General features: G+C 56.2%; 1 protein-coding gene across 2 annotated transcripts in view; it reads right to left on the bottom strand.

Annotated features, from left to right (window-relative positions):
* LHX2 (LIM homeobox 2) overlaps positions 1-12683 on the bottom strand; it is a 54706-nt gene extending 42023 nt beyond the window's left edge. The window contains exon 1 of one of the 2 annotated variants that reach the window (XM_083597376.1): positions 12593-12683. Coding sequence is in view for 1 of the 2 variants with exons in the window: in XM_083597375.1 (XP_083453501.1) it covers positions 720-839 (120 nt within the window). In the remaining variant the exon portion in view is untranslated. Of the gene's footprint in view, positions 1-719; positions 1772-12592 lie in introns of those variants that run through there. The other variant, XM_083597375.1, reaches the window with a different exon arrangement.
* Positions 12684-15459: the final 2776 nt, after the last annotated feature.

Raw genomic sequence — 15459 nt, 5'->3', positions numbered from 1 at the left:
ACAGGATAAACTAAAAAACGGTCTAATTTCCGCCCCATTAAAAAAAATAAAATAAAGGCCTTTGTCACTTTGAATATCTTGTGCGCAACGAGAATGAATTTAATCTATTTTTATATATACTTCTTTTTTATAAATAGATAACTATATAGAGATATTACTGACTTTACCTTTTTTTTGTTTTAAATGGGGAATCAGAAAGACAGAAGGAAAGAAAGAAAAAGGAAGGAAGAAACATAATTTTAGTAAGCCAAAAAAATGAAAGAAAAAGAATTTTATTTATCAGCCAAAGCCACTCCCCCTCTTAAAATTATTTCTTAAACGAATGCATTTTATTTATTCACTTGTTCACCCCTTATTGTTAGCTACTCCGAACCCCTGAAACGCAGGATCTTTCCCAGAAAAGCTGCTGCGCTTTTCCTCAGCACCAGAGTGAACCGCCTTGGCAGGATCACTGTTCCCCCGATTTCCCCGATTCGGTTCCCTCCATTGCAAGGGGATTGTTATTATTTAAATGAATGCATATATATAAATGAATGCAATTATATATGTAATATATATATATAAAATTGCTCGGCCGCTGGGCAAATCTGGGGTTCCCCTGCCCTCACTTTCCCCAAACTTTGGGATCTGGGCCTTCCTGGGTGAACCAGAGGGAAGCCACTGGCGCCTGCCCATCCCCGGAGCAGCGGAGAGCGGGGTCTCCTTCTCGGCGGCCCTACCGTTTCAGTCTCGCCGCGGTCGATGGCGGAGCTGATGGCGGGCGTGTCGCCTTTGGCTCGCCGGTCCATCTCGTCGATGACGCCGTGCATCTCTGAGCCGGCCAGGCTGTGGAAGAGCATGGCAGGGCTGGGCTGGTGGCCGGCGGGCGCCGCTTGGGAGGTCCCGCGCTTCTCCTGCTCGTCCTCCGGCCGCTCCCGTTACTCGCGGTGAGGCCACGCCATGCCTCCAACGCGGCCGCGCCGTCTCGCCTTCGCTTCCTCCTTTCTGCCTGCCTGCCTGCCTTCGCGGTTGCTTTCAGTCCCCTGGCAAGGTCGGCTCAGGCCAGGCCAGTCGGCGGACTGAGGGCGGGATGGCGGGGTCGCTGGCTGGCTGGCTGGCTCAAAGCATCGCCGCTTGCCTGCTTGCCTCCTCGCCCCGGCGCAGCCCCAGGACGCCCGGACGGCGAGAGCTCCCGCCGCGCTTGGGACGAGCGGGCAGCCGGCAGGAGGCCTACGGGCAGCGGCTGGCGCGAAGCTCCTGGACGGGCCGGATCCGCGGCGGGGCCGGCCGGAGCACTTCTCTGCAGGACAGGCGCAACGGTGGCGGAGGTGTCTGCTCCGGGGACCGAGGCACGGGGGAGGGAGCGAGCGAGCGAGCGAGCAACTGGCGGAGGGGAGGGCCAGGCCGGGCGACCGGGAGGAGGAGGAGGAGGAGCCGCGATCCGGGCAGGAGTCGCTGTAGTCCCAGCCCAGCGCAAGGCTCCGCGCCTTTTCTAGCGTTGCTCTGACATCACGTCGGGCGCGGCGCCCATTGGCTGCTCAGCTCCGGGCCAGGCCCGGCCACCATGTGCTCGCGCGGGCCCGGAGAGGACGGAGGCCGTAGCCGCCGCCGGCCTGACGCGCGCAACCCAGGCGGGCACCTCGAGAGCTCTGTCTTCCTGGCCGCGCCGTCGGGGCCAAGCCCAGCCCGGCTGCTGCCTCAGTCAGAAGCGACCTGGAGTGAGGAGCGGCAGCGCAGCGGCAGTCTCCGCGGAAAGATCCTAGTCCGGGTAGAGACCCCCTCCGGCTCCTCCCCGCCACTCCCAGCCCTCCTGGGGAAAGCGGGGGGGAGGAGCTTCCGCCTGGCCCCGTCCTCGCAGGAGGAAGGCGAGAAGTGTCGTACTTTTAGACCCTCCAGGGCAGCCCCCAGAGACTCCCGGGATGGAGCGAAGCCGCGCAAGCTGCGCTTTCTATTTCAGCACCCGCAGGGAACGGAACCTGCCACCGCCTCGCAGCGCCCTGAGCATGATCCTCCGAGGGCCTTTCCCTCTGGGGACAGCTCCCCCAACAGAAAATGATGGGAAGAGGCGGGTGGCGAAAGAGAAGGCGGCAACAAACGTTGCAAGAGGGGTGCAAGCTAACGAATAACTCCTGAGGAAGGGATGGCTCATGGCTGGGATGCGTGTCTGAAGGCAGCGGCTCAATGCTATTCGTATGAGCGCAACGACCGTTTTACCAGCGACGTGCCCTTGAAGCGTTCAAGAACTTGCGCTACAGAGTTGAAGCGCAGGTCCCATGAAAGCCCCCTTTGCCCGTTTTCCACATCTCTAAGGGCAGACGTCGCCCACCTGGTGCCCTCCAGATGTTTTGGACTCCAACTCACATCCGCCCCTGCCTGCAGGGCCTGCGGTGCTGGAGCTGGTGGGAGTTGTAGAGCCAAACACCTGGAGGAATTAGGTTAGCGAAGAGACAGAGGAAGTTTAGGAATACCGACTTGCGGGGCACTCTGCTGGTTCTGTTTGTTTGCTTGCTTGCGAACTCGACCTTTCAGAATCCCAGGACTGCCTCCCTAACATTCGTATATTCTTCGTGACTTTTCCTTCCCTCCACAAGGAAGGCATATATTAAATGTCCCTCTCCTAAAACCGGCGTCCCAAAATGCAGAAGGGGCTGAGACGAGTTAAAAGGAGGCGCCCCTTCAGCTGGAGTGGGGAAAGAATTGGGTTCCCCACACCATGCCGCTCCGCACACACCCCATGACTGGGGATCCCTCCCCCTTTTCACGCGGAGGAGCCCCTTACCAGCTGTTTGAGAAACCCTTTGCTTAAAACTAGGAAGTCAGGAAAAATGAATAAAAGCATCGTGGAAGGAAATTGTGGAAAGAGAGAGAAGGAGGGACGGAGGAAGGAGATACGAAGCTAATTCTCCACTTGCCCTGTCGTTTTAGGCTTCCCACATGGGTCAGACACGTTCCCAACGGGATTCCGTCCTGATCTCTGACCCTACACATACTTGAGTTGCTTAAATACCCCCTTGGAGGTCTCAAGGCTGGACCCTGCAGCCTCTGCCCTCCCGCCCCCCAGGACACGATCCAGACTAAGGGGACCTCAATGGAGAGCCCTCAGTGGGTTAAGCAGGCGCTGGGAACTCCGGCACGCCCAGAAGCCTGTCACTGATACCGACCAGCTTTAAAGCGTTTGACTGATCTCTGAGTCTTTTGCCTAGGTGCAATGAAGTCCGACAAGGAAGGTTGTTGGGGTGGGCGGCCTGTGGGTGTCCAGAAAAGCGGGGTGAAGCAGGCAGTGGCATCACCTGGTCCCTTGGACGTTTCCATTTCCCCTGGGCCATGAAGCCACAGGAACATGGGAAGAGGCTCTGCACAAAATCAGCCATTGGCCCATCTAGCGCGGTATTGTCCACACTGACTGACAGCGGCTGTCCAGGGTTTCAGGCAGGGGACATTACCAGCTGCTCTCCCGGGACTGAACCTGGGATCTCCTGCGTGCAAGGCCGGTGCTCGGCCACTGAGCAGCACCGGGCCTTTTGGACCTGGGCCGCCTCCGCCCTTTGAGCAGGTGGAATGGATTTAGCTTAGGTGGGCCTGACATAATCTGTAGAAAGGCGGGAGTGGACGGACACCTCCTGCTCCAAACGTGGTGGTGACAACAGCAGCAGCAGCTAAGCTGCAGCCAAACTCTCTGGGCGTTTGGGAAAGCAGCCCAAACTCAAGTGGGTAGAGGCAGACAAAAGGCATCTCCGGTTGGGGCTAAGGAAAGGCGCCTGTCTGGAACGACGGGCGGTCAGGGGCATCAACGCCGGGCTAGGACGACCTGTGCCTTGATCTGGCAAGGTCTGTTCGACAGTGGAACAGACTCGGCCGGAGGAATGGTGGGCTCTCCTCCATTGGGAATTTCAAGCAAAGGATGGGCTGCCATCTGGATGCTCCACGCATGCTTTAGTTGAGATTCCTGCATTGCAGGGGGTTGGACTAGACGACCCCCAGGGCCCCTTCCCACTCTATAGTTCTGCGCTGCTAAGCCAGCTGCCCTCTGTTCTTGCCTGGGAGTTGTGTCGATTTGCTAGATGCTTGCGCGCCTTATGTGTCCGGGGAGCAGCGCATCCCGAGGAACCGTGGACCGGCTCCGGAGCGCCCAGTGCGCGAAGCCTGCTACATCGAGTCCCTCCAAGCAGGGCAGGGTCCCGGCCTCAGGCCCCGCTAACGATCTCAGAGGGACTGGAGTCTATATTTTATGTAATTAGATTGATTTAATGCCTGGAAACAGCAACACAAGGGCTATAATTTAAGAGGGATGAGGGGCCCCCGAAAGCCCTCCTCTCCCCCCACCAGCTCCCTCTCCCACCCACCCCTCACTCTCATTATCTGCTTAAGTGAAGTGCGAGCACAAGAAGAGACACCCAGCGTGGAAAGGATGGATTGTAAGCACGCCGGATGCCTGGCAAGCTCGCTCCTGACATCCCAGCGCCACGCTCACGTCACTCAGGACCAGAGCAGCAGCAGCAGCAGCAGCAGCAGGGCCACCAGCAAAAATCTATTAATCGTTGTTGTTGTTTTTATTAGTGTTGTTTTTGTTTTTATTATTATTACTACTACTTTTATTATTTCAAATACCTTTTTTCCAAGGGGAGCCCCTCCTCAGACAGCCACCCCCCTCCACCTGGTGGGAGGCGACAGGTGAGCGCCCGCCCGGCCCAGCCAGGGCCATCTGCCGCCTGGCAGTCCCCAAACGCCAGGCCCGCTCCCGCGACAGAAGCCAAACAAAGGGAGGTTTCCACAGAGGGAGGCGGAAGACCCTGCTAATTGCCGGGTTTCAGGTGGTCCCTCCGTCTGTCTGTCTGCTTGCCTGGGATGCCAAAGGGAATCGGGGCAGGGAGGAGACCCCCGGGGGCCCCTCCCATTCTCCCAGCCTAGGCAGCAGCTTACAAGGGGAGGCAGCTCCCTGGCACAAACCCTAACTCCGGATTGAAAGCGGACTGTAGAGTCATCTCCGGTTTCTCCGCTGCGGTGATAGGCCCGTTGTACGCCCAGACCCAGCAAGGCAGTGAGGGGGCATCGCGGGTCAATGGGGGGGGTCACCTCGGCAGGCCCCCGATAACTGGGCGCTAAGCTCCCATATCAGGGAAACGGTAAAAAGGCGGGTGCGCAGAAGCCCGCGAGGTGCCCAAAGGCCTCGGAGGGGGACTCTCAGCTCTTGCTTCCCGGACCAGCCCCGGGCAGAGGCCAGGCAGCTGCAGCGCTGAGTTTCCTCGTCTCCAGTTAGGCGTTTTCCCCCTTTTGTGTAAGAGAGTTTTTAATGCTTTTAATAATAACAGCAACAACGATAACAAAAATAATTTACCCTACATCCGAACGAAACAGTTTTGTGCTGGGAGCGGCCCGAATGTAAGGCAGGTTGTAAATAATAATAATAATTATTATTATTATTATTATTTTGGAAAGTGTACAACTTAATGCTTTTGGAACGAAACTTCTGGGGGAGATTAAGGTCTTCCTCTCGCCTCTTCTTCCTTCCTTCCTCTAACCCCTCCGTCCCTCCCCCCCTCTCTGCACAAAGTTTCTTTTCCCACCAGGGTAAGATTCGGCTATGGAGGAGAAGGGTCCTTCCCGCCCCACTCGCAGGAATAAATTGAGACAATAACCGAGAGCGTCTCTCCTTTTCCATTTTTGTAAACAGAATAACAGCTCGCGATGGATGGACGGAATGGAAGCCGTAATTCGGCGTGGAAACGCCCAGGCTGCTGCCAATGAATGGTTGGATGAATTACAAACAAGGTGCTAAGTCGTATAGGTCGGTTCCGTGGCTTCTGTCCCAGGAGGAAGTTTATTCTGGAGGAGCGTAGGGTCGAATCCTGCCCTGCAACCGCCTCCATCCCAGCCCGCCCAGCTTCGCCTTCCTTGTGCAACACTGCCCCCCCCCCCCCCGCCAATCGTGTGTCCTAGTCGGGGAAGAACACGACATTTTAGGGCGATTTGAAAAGCTGTCAGTCATCGCTAAATCAGCTCGGATCGTCCTCCATCCTGCGCCGATAAATTAGGTACAGTAATTAGATGCCAGGAGGAGGTCGAGGAAGGCCGAGGGCTTGGAGTCGAGCCATCAGGAAAAGAAGGGGCTCAGCAGCTTCTGAGGCAGGCGGGACGAGGCCCCGGGACAGAAGAGAGGAGGGAGGGTCCAGGCAGGGCTTCTAGAAGTCCAGGGCTTTTAAAGAAGCGCCCCTCCCAACACACACACCGCCTCCCTCCCTCCCTCCCTCCCTGCCTCTTTTTCTCCAGGTGTCAAAGAGGGAAGAGAAATCTTCACCACACGATCCTCTCTAGGGTCCTGTTAAATGCACTGAACTTAAAACAGAACAAGACACGTGAAATATGGGTTTTGAGCGTGCAATGTCAGAAGCGTAAAAAGGTTGGAAGTCTTTCTCTCTCCCCTCCCCCCCCTTTTTTTAAAAAAGCAACGGGTATTATTAATATTGTATAAAATGCAACTGGAGCACAGAAAAAAGCGGGGGGGGGGAGAGAAAAGAGCTGGATCTGTGGGGAAGAGGAAACCGGTTTCCTGTTCGGGTTTACTGAGGTTCTGCGTGTGTCTGTTTCTGTCTGGAAGCTGCGCTTCTGCTCCAGGTGGGTCAACCCTTCCCCAGAGGAGGGCAGTCGGGCCGGCCAGGCGCCTGGCGTGGGCTTTAAGGTTTTGCCAAAGGGATGGCAAAAATTATTATTATTATTATTATTATTATTATTATTATTATTATTATTGCAGAAGTAGCTGGATGGTAGAACATCTGCCTTGCACACAGATGGGCCCCATGTTCAGACCTCAATGGCATCCCTACCTAGGTCTGGGAGAGACCTCAGCCTGCAACAGGGGTGCCAACCTGAATAAAATATTGGGGGGGAGGGAAGCTCCGCCCCGCCCCGTATAATTGATCACATGACTGGGCACACCCACACTGAATGGCAATGCCCATCAATGGGGGGGGGCTTTACTAGGGGAGGGGGGGGAGGGACCTCCGCCCCTAGAAGTTGGTTTTTATGCCCTGGAATCCTGGAGAGTGGCTGCTGCCAGTCCGTGTAGACAATACTGAGCTAGATGGACCAATGGAGAAAGGCGAAGTAAATTGGAAAGAAGGGGGCAACGGATCGGTGCCTTCTGCAAAAGAAAGCGAGATTTGGATTCCTGGGGAAGAGAAGGCAAAACAAAAACAAAAGCCGAAGAGCTTAGGCGGGATTGTGCGTGTTCCCGATACGTGTAGCACAGCTAATTTTAAAATAAATAAATAAGTAAGCAAAAATCAACAACATCTCCACCCTCTCTGGTCAGACGCGAGTAGCCCCGGCAGAGAGAGGAGGAGGCAGGTCCGTCGGCCGACTCAGCTGCTCCGCAACTGCTGCCCCGCGGAGGAGCCTCGCTAGCGGAATCCGCAGGAGACCTTTGGGGTCTCGTTGGGCTGCCGTCCGGTTTCACAGCACCCCCTTTTCCTCCCCTCTAAGGGCCGCAGTCGAGACTGATCATTGCAATAAATCTGCAGAAGATTTAAAACGCCTCGTCTCGTAAGGAAGCCCGCGCTGATGGGATCCGGGAGGAAGAGGTGCGTTGGGGGTGGGGCTGTGCGCCCCCCCCCCCCCGTTTGGCTCTCCTTTACAAAGCAGCCGAAAGAAGCTACTCGCCCAAGCCTCTGCCTCAGCCCCGAGCGGACGGGGGGGGGGGTTAAAGGGGGAATTGCCTTCCTCTCCTCATCCCTCTCCTCCCGCCCCCCTCTATCCCAGGCCCCACCGGGCTTCTCCGTGGCTGCTCCATCCTGACAGTGGGACACCCCCCCTCTGCTTTCTCCACCTGGCTGCCAACCTAACCCAACCTTAGAATTAAAAAATGAATAAAATAAATAAATTTACGAGTTCCGCGTGAACCAATCGGAGAGGTCCGGAGGGCTGGGGCTCGGTTTTGGGTGGCTGGTGGGCTGCGTAAATATTGTGGCACAAGGAGGTGGGGGGGTGAGGGGGCGGGAAGCGGCCCTTCGGCAGAAGCCTAGGCAGGCAGGCAGGGGGCTAGACAGACAGATGCCTGCCTGCATCCAGGTACGAGAGAAGAAGGCGAGAGAGGCAGGCAGCTTCCAGATGTGAAGCAGGCAAATGGGAGGCCAGTGGGCGTCCGGGAAGAGGTCTTCTTTCGGTGGCCGAAGGGCAAATGTCAGGGCCGGCGATGGCGGAAGGGTCTTGGCCCAGGATCCATCTGGGGCGAGGGTTGCAGGATTAGGTGGAGGGGGTGGCGGACAGGGGATCGCTGTTGCGCTTTCAATTCTCCTGAACGAACTGGAGGAGCACCGGCCCCAGTCCGGAAGGTCTCCTGCGCAACTTATTGACAAAATAAATGGAGGGGGGCCACACAAATATACCCCTCTCTCTTTATTCTTTTTCTCCTGGCACCCTTTTATTAGGCTGCGTTTTGCCTTGTGGATCTCTAAGCAGAAGCTTTTTTCACCCTTCCTGTCGGTTTATTTACATATATTTTAGATATAAAGCAATATTTCTGTTTATTCTTCGTTTTCGTTTGGCTACGGAATCACGATTATAGCCCTCAGTTCGGAACAAATAAAACCCAATATCGAGATGTTAAATGACGTGATTGGTTTAGACGGATTTTTACCATTACAAATAACATTTTGTTTTGTTTTCGCCCCTCTTCCCCCCGCCCGACAATCATATAAATTATCACCCCCGTTTTCTGTCGAAGAGGGGGCTCTTAACGAAGGTCCTCCTCTGTCGCCTTCAGCCGAGAAACCTCGCAGCCCCCGCGGGGTGGAAAACGGAAGGCGAAGGCCGCCTGGGTGGGAAGGGGAGGCTCTGGCACCGCAGGCGGGTGGATGGGGATGGGGTCAACAACTGCACTGGGCAGAGTGGGTCCAGGCTCGCCCCACCCCCACCCCCGCCACGCACGACCTTTTCCAGCCCAAGCTGCCCACTCTCGATTTAATGCACTGAAATTGCGGGCCAAAAGACGCCAGCCGATCCAGGACACCTTCCCCGATTCCCCTTCCATTATTTCTCTCTCTCTTTCCCAAGATCACCTGGTCATTGCATATTTATTCTCCATTTCCCCCAAACTGCCCTAATTGGAGCCTTCACCCTTTACAAACCGGTCGCTGATCCACCCTGCCCCAACTTCGCTTGTTCCTCTACGTCACACTCGCCGCCCTCCAACCACCCGCCCCAGCGATACCAGCAGCGCCTCTCCATCAGGAGCCCAGGAGCCTTCGACGGCAGTGCAGGATCGTTCCCCAGGACTAGGGAGGGGGCAACCCGAAGGAAAAATATTGCCGAGGCAACGAGGGATCGAGTTGCCAGAGATCTTTTCAGGGAGCGCAGTTTCCCACCCCTGCCACCTCCCTCTCTCTCTGCTCCCCGCACCCCAGGTTCTGACGCTGGCCCAGCGCGCTCACTTCTGTCTCGCAAGGAGCAATTAGCGGTTCTTTTAATTAATGAGCCATCCTCCGAACGGCGCAAAAACAGTTCTGGCAGCCACCGGCTCCTTCCGCTTAAACGGAGGCGAAGAGCTGCTCAAAGATGAGAAACAGGAGACTGAGAAGGCGAAGGGAGAAGAGGAGCCGGCCAAGGTGGGAGCCGCCACGTGGACCTTCGCGCGCCTGGGTCCGTCTCCGCGGCGAAGAAGGCCGGGCCAGGCTGTGGCCAGAGAGAGGGAAAAGGGGAGGGGGCCGGCTGCGCGGCGCGTTGACAAGCCTCCCCGGGGAAGGAGCCTCCCTGAGCGCAGCAGGCTGATGGAGACTCCTCCTGCCCCGAGGTCGGAACCTTCTTGTCGAGGCCGGCAGGAACTGCTGGGTTTGGGAGCCGAAAGAACAACGCGGGGAAGGGCTTTCTCGGGGTAGGGGAAAGCGGCCTGGATCCAGCCCGCCCCTCCCGCGTTTCTTCACTGCCAGCTTCTCTCCCACCCACTGAAGTTATTTCAAAAATGATCTCTCTCTCCCTCTCTCTATCTCTTTCTCTCCGGTGAAGAAGGGAGCAAAAGATGCTTTTCCGTAGGGGCTTTCGGCAGAAATATTGTTTTCAGGCCCCTGCCCCCAGCGGCTCAGGAACTAACGAACGCGCGCGCACGCTCCGTCCCGAGCACAAGGGATGCACAGCTTCCTCGGACGGCTGCTGCGGGGGAACCATCCCGAGTTGCGATCTCCTCCTGCGAGGTGGGAGAGTTCTTCGAGAGAGCGCCCCCCACTTCCCGACACGCGCCCTGCCCTTTTCACACAACCACACCGGCGCCTTCCTCTAGGTTCGTGGTCGGCGGGCCCACTGTCCAGTCAACCCTTCCTCTCCCGACGCAGGTACTCTTCCCGCAGGCCACCCAGATAGGAGCCAACTCCTAGGGGCCGAGATCCCTTTGCCCCCTCAGCAAAATATTTGAGCCCCCCCCCAAAAAAGTTAATGGGCATTGGCATTCAAATAGTGGGTGTGTGCAGTGCCATGTGATTGATTATGCGAGGCGGAGCTTACCTGCCCCCCCCATTTCATTCAAGTTGGCACCCCTGCTTCTTAGACTGGGCAAGGGAACCCCTTTCCTATCCCGGATCCCCACAGGGACACGGGTTGGCGCATGCCCACGTTACAAAAGCCACATCATCGTCAAGAGGACTGAGAGTCAAGGGATGCCCCCTCCCGCGCGTCCTTTTCTCACTATGCAGATTCTTTCCTCGGCCACGCCCGTCTCTCCCGCCCCGCCCCTCTCGTCTCGCGGTCCCTTCGCAACCACATTTCTAATTATTCTAACGAGGAAGCCTGGCAAGGTGTTCCGGTCGCGTTATTCTTCTCCCACCCCCACCAGTAGCACTTGCAACGCCGGCGCGTCCCTATATCTCTGACTAATGTGACGGGGGGCTACGGAGGCAGGACGGCTCCCCACTTCATCCCTCTTGCGTATTTGGGGGAATCAGAACCCAGCAGCGCTGGATCAGTACCCACCGGCTGCCCCACAACCTTCGGCTGGAAGCTTGAGCTCAGCAACATGGTCCTTCGAGGTGGGGGCTCGGTGTTTCCAAAAGTGCCCAGCGGCAGGCTGGCCGGGCCGGGCGACGGGCCCTCAGAGGCGCGCAAGGCCGGGCAGCGAAGCGAGGGCGTCTGCAGGAAGCAGCCTCACAACCAAATTGGCCTGTTCTGACTCCCGCTTGCAGAGCCTCCTGTCCCTCCTAGATAAGTTGACTAAAAGCGCTGCAACAGCGTCAAGGAGAAAAGAAGCCGTGATCTCCCTCCTCGCCTCGTGTCTTCTCTTCTTCCTTTCCCTCTCGCTCGCTCCTTCCTTTCCACGCCAGCTCTGTGCTGAGCGGGCTCAGTGAGCGCGCGGAGTTGAGTGAGGAGCACCGGCAAAGGCACCTCCATGTCCTGCGCCCTCTCCCTCGGCCTAATCTCCCCAAGCCCTCCTTCCCCCTCTACCCAGCTTCCTGCCTTCAGCGGAAAGCAGCCAGCTGCCCTCATTAGAGTCTCTGGGCAGGCGGGCAATCCCCTCGGGGCTTTCCTCTCCCTCCCCAATCACTTCCTTGCGAGTAAATGGTCCCGGAGTGGGCTGGGACCCGCACCTTCGGAAGTCAGCTCCGAAGGAGCCAAGCGGAGAATTTCCATCCAATAAATCAAGTGAGAAGCTGAGTTTGCGAGAGGACCCATTCCTGAACAAAATAAAAACACCGCCACGCCGGTGCCAAAATACAAAGGGGGGGGGGGGCGTCGGCGGATTAGCTGCTCCAAAGGCCCTTCGGGGCTTCTGTCCCTCCAGAAGCGGAGTTTTGCAAAACCGCCACCCGCCGCTCACACACAAAACGGAAGCGCGCTGAACTCACTATAGGGACCTACTCTTAAAGCATTATTTAGATGCTGAGAAAAATCAAAATTTTGGGGGTGGGGTGGGCGTGGAAAGGAGAGGAGAGGGAGCGTGGTCGAAGTGCGTGTAAACCGTACAGAAGCGAAGCAAACACGGAAACCGCGACTTTCGCGCTATCTTGGTTGGGAGCACAGAGGTGCCTCTTTCGCTCGGGGACGAGGAGGCGACCAGGGGGGCCCGCACAGCAGCACACCGCGCGCCTCCTGGGCGGCTAATCCTACCCCGGTGAGATCGGCACTGCAGGGAGCAAAACCGAAGGCAGATAAGAAAGATTGAGCGGGAGGGAGGGAGGGAGGCAGCGGCACAAGGAAACAGCTCTGACGGGCTGGACGTCAGGTTAGGAGGCAAGGAAACCTCTCCCGGCCGGGCTGGAAAGGCACTTGCCCCGGAGGAGGAGGAGCAGGAGGGGGAGGCAGAGGGGGAGCACCTGCCCTGCTGGGTACCTAGGGGTTCCATCCCTACCCCCACGCCCGCAGCCTGGAAGACAACAACGACAACAACAACCACCTCCACAACTGTCAGTTATTTCTTCCTTATTCTATGGAAACCAGCTCCCTGCCAGAGGCCCGTCAGGTGGTCGGAGGGAAAAGAAGAAGGTGAAAAAGCAGGACACGAAGGAAGGAATGAAATCCCACGAAAGAGGGAACAAGAGAGAGAGGGAGAAGGAGCGAGGACAGAAAGGAGGAGAACATCCGCGTTTGCTCTGCTTGGGAGGCGGCGCGCCGTCGGCAGCGAGGGAGCCGGACCTACCCCGGCGGAGGAGGCACTGAGCCCCAGCGCGGCAGCGTCCGGTCCCTCCTCTCTCTCCCCCGGCGCGGTGCTCACAACGAAGCGGCCCACGGGCGACTCGGGACCAGCATGCGCCGAGGAGCAGCAGTTATGCGGGCGGCGGCGGGGCACCGGCAGCGCCAGGCGTCTTGGCTGGCAGGAGGCACATCCACCCCGCAGGCAGGCGGGCGAGCAGTGCAAGGGGGAGGGGGCGCCGCCTGACCATCTCCCCCTCCCTTCCCCACGCGCACCTGGGCGCCGCCTTACCTGCCGCCACCGCCGCCGCCTCCTGCAGTTGCAGTCGCCGGACGATCAGGAGCCGCGGATCCAGCTCTATGGTCCAGATGCGGAGGTCGCGCCCGCCCCGACGGGACGCACCGTGGGGGAGACGGGGCCTGTGCGCGCAGCTCTTTCGCCCGCCTGCGCGCCCGGAGCGTGGCTGGAGGACCTGGGGGGGCCGAGCCCCACCTTCAGCTTAGGGTGAGGAGATCTCTGCCAAGCGTCAAAGCCAGCAGGGGTACTGAAGCTGCCGGCCTCTGCTCATTCCCCCCCCCCGCCTCCCACCCATTTGCCCAACGTAGCTCGAGCTTTGAAGACAGAGGAGAGGGCTGGCAAGGAAGGAGGTTCTAAAGATGGGGAACAGGAGAGGGGTGAGGAGAGGGAGTGGGAAGACCCCAGCGTCCCCTGTTTGTTAGGGGTCGTTGCCGCCAATAAGTTCAGGCTGCAGAGCTGAAATCCCAGCATCAGCAGAGTTGGGAAAACATAAGTAACCCACGGAATTCTTTGCCGTTGGATGTTAAGAGTTGTAGGATATCCAGAAAGAGCAGACAAGTCGAATATTTCCTGTTTGCTAGAATGGACACTCAGCGGAATGTGGGCCCAACCGGGATGACTTGCTGTCAGACCTGGGGGAGCTGCTTCCCCTGGGTGCAGCCAGGTAGGCAGTGCCTTTTTTCTAAAAAAAAAACGTTTAGGGGTAATGTCATGTTCCTACTCATATTGAAATACTGCCCCCAATGAGGCCAAACTTAGATTCACAAAATGTTTAGGGGTATGCGTGCCCCAGCATCCCCCCAGAAAAAAAGCACTGCAGGTAGGGATGGGTATCACTCATATAACAGTTACGTCCATGTAAGTACCATGGAGTCTTTTGACCTCAGACTCAACAACTAGCTGCATCTCTAGAGATGAAGTCAGAGAGTAGGAGAGCAAGAGAGAGAGATGGTGATGTTGCCAGACTTTTATATAAACTAGGGATGATAGGAACTGCAGTCTAAGGACATATGGAGGGCCATAAGTTCCCCAGTAGAAGAAGGGTCACTTACTTCACATCTGGCTTCTGAGCATCTCAGAATCCCTTGGCTGCAAGATGAGAGAAAACTTTGGGCTGATCCATCCCAGTGGTTCTTAACCTTATGAGGGTGTGTGCATGCCCATGCAATAATATGCAGTTACTAGCACCTGCCTTCTGGATCCACAAGTATCATTTCCATATTAATTGGAATATGGAACATTCTTGGGCTTGATGATCGAACAGTTGGTGGTTCGAATCCCCGCGACGGGGTGAGCTCCCATTGCTCTGTCTCAGCTTCTGCCAACCTAGCAGTTTGAAAGCATACCAGTGCAAGTAGATAAATAGGTACTGCTGCAGCGGGAAGGTAAACGGTGTTTCCATGCGCTCTGGCTTTTGTCACTGTCCTCTGTGCACCGGAAGCAGTTTAGTCCTGCTGGCCACATGGCCCGGAAAGCTGTCTGTGGAGAAATGCCAGCTCCCTCGGCCTAAAAAGCAAGATGAACACCACACCCCATAGTCGCCTATGACTAGACTTAACCGTCCAGGGGTCCTTTACGTTTACTTTTACCTTCAGACTCTGGCTCACCTCTCCACTTTCAGCCCTACTATGTGTCACCAATTGGGAAACAGAAAAGCAAAACACAGTTGGGTTTTGTTCTTGAGAATGGTCCAGATTGTGCCCACAATGGGGACTCAGGAAGCCATTTTTAAGGCATTGAAGAAAGAGGGAAAGGGATAGCTTAGAGACAGGGTTCCAGGTTCAGTCCCTCATGGCATTTCCAGGTAGGGCTGAGCAATATTCCTTGTCTGAAACCCTGGACAGCTGCTGGTGGTCAATGTAGATCAATACTGAACTAAATGGATCATTGGGTCTGACTCAGTAAAAGACAGCCTCTTATGTTCCCTATGTAAACAGGGCATTCAATATATTTAAAAAGCGAAAGTCTTCTCCAGAGTCAGCCCAAGACATTTCACTGCCTGGGATGAAGGACAAATTGCCCCACCACAACGATTCCTCATACAGCAGCTGACAGGGGTGGCAGATGAATCTGTGCAAACAAGACAACGTCCTGCACTGCACCATCCTGGTGCTTCCTGCCCCCTGGCATCTGCTGCCCGAGGCAGCTGTCTCACTTTGTCTAACGGTGGGCCAGGCCCAGCTTATCTCAGGATACACAAAAATAGATAGCATCAGGGTTTGATGGAATGCATCAACTCTAGGGCGATTCAAAACATGCCCACATATTGGACGCATCGAAAAACTGATATTAAAAACTGGGAACTAGGATCTTTTCTGTGGAACCAATTAATGATGATTTATGAGCATGCAAAACCTTCCAATGTTTCACTGACCACAACGTTCAAAAGCTCATGAACGTGGGGTACTTCCACACAACAGTTTATTATGGGCTTTTTGCTGCTTGTGTAATGTCAACACAACATCAAAATGCATATTCGTATTTTGTACCCGTTTAATCTGGATTCACTGTTTTGAAGCAAGAACACCCTGCAGGATAAATGATAAATCTGGATTACCATAAATGGGGAAAATAAG

The sequence above is a fragment of the Podarcis filfolensis genome, assembly GCF_964270895.1.
Source record: "Podarcis filfolensis genome assembly, chromosome: Z".
In the NCBI taxonomy this organism is placed as follows: domain Eukaryota; kingdom Metazoa; phylum Chordata; class Lepidosauria; order Squamata; family Lacertidae; genus Podarcis; species Podarcis filfolensis.
The sequence above is the reverse complement of the archived record's forward strand: the minus strand, read 5'-3'. Positions and strand labels throughout refer to the sequence as shown.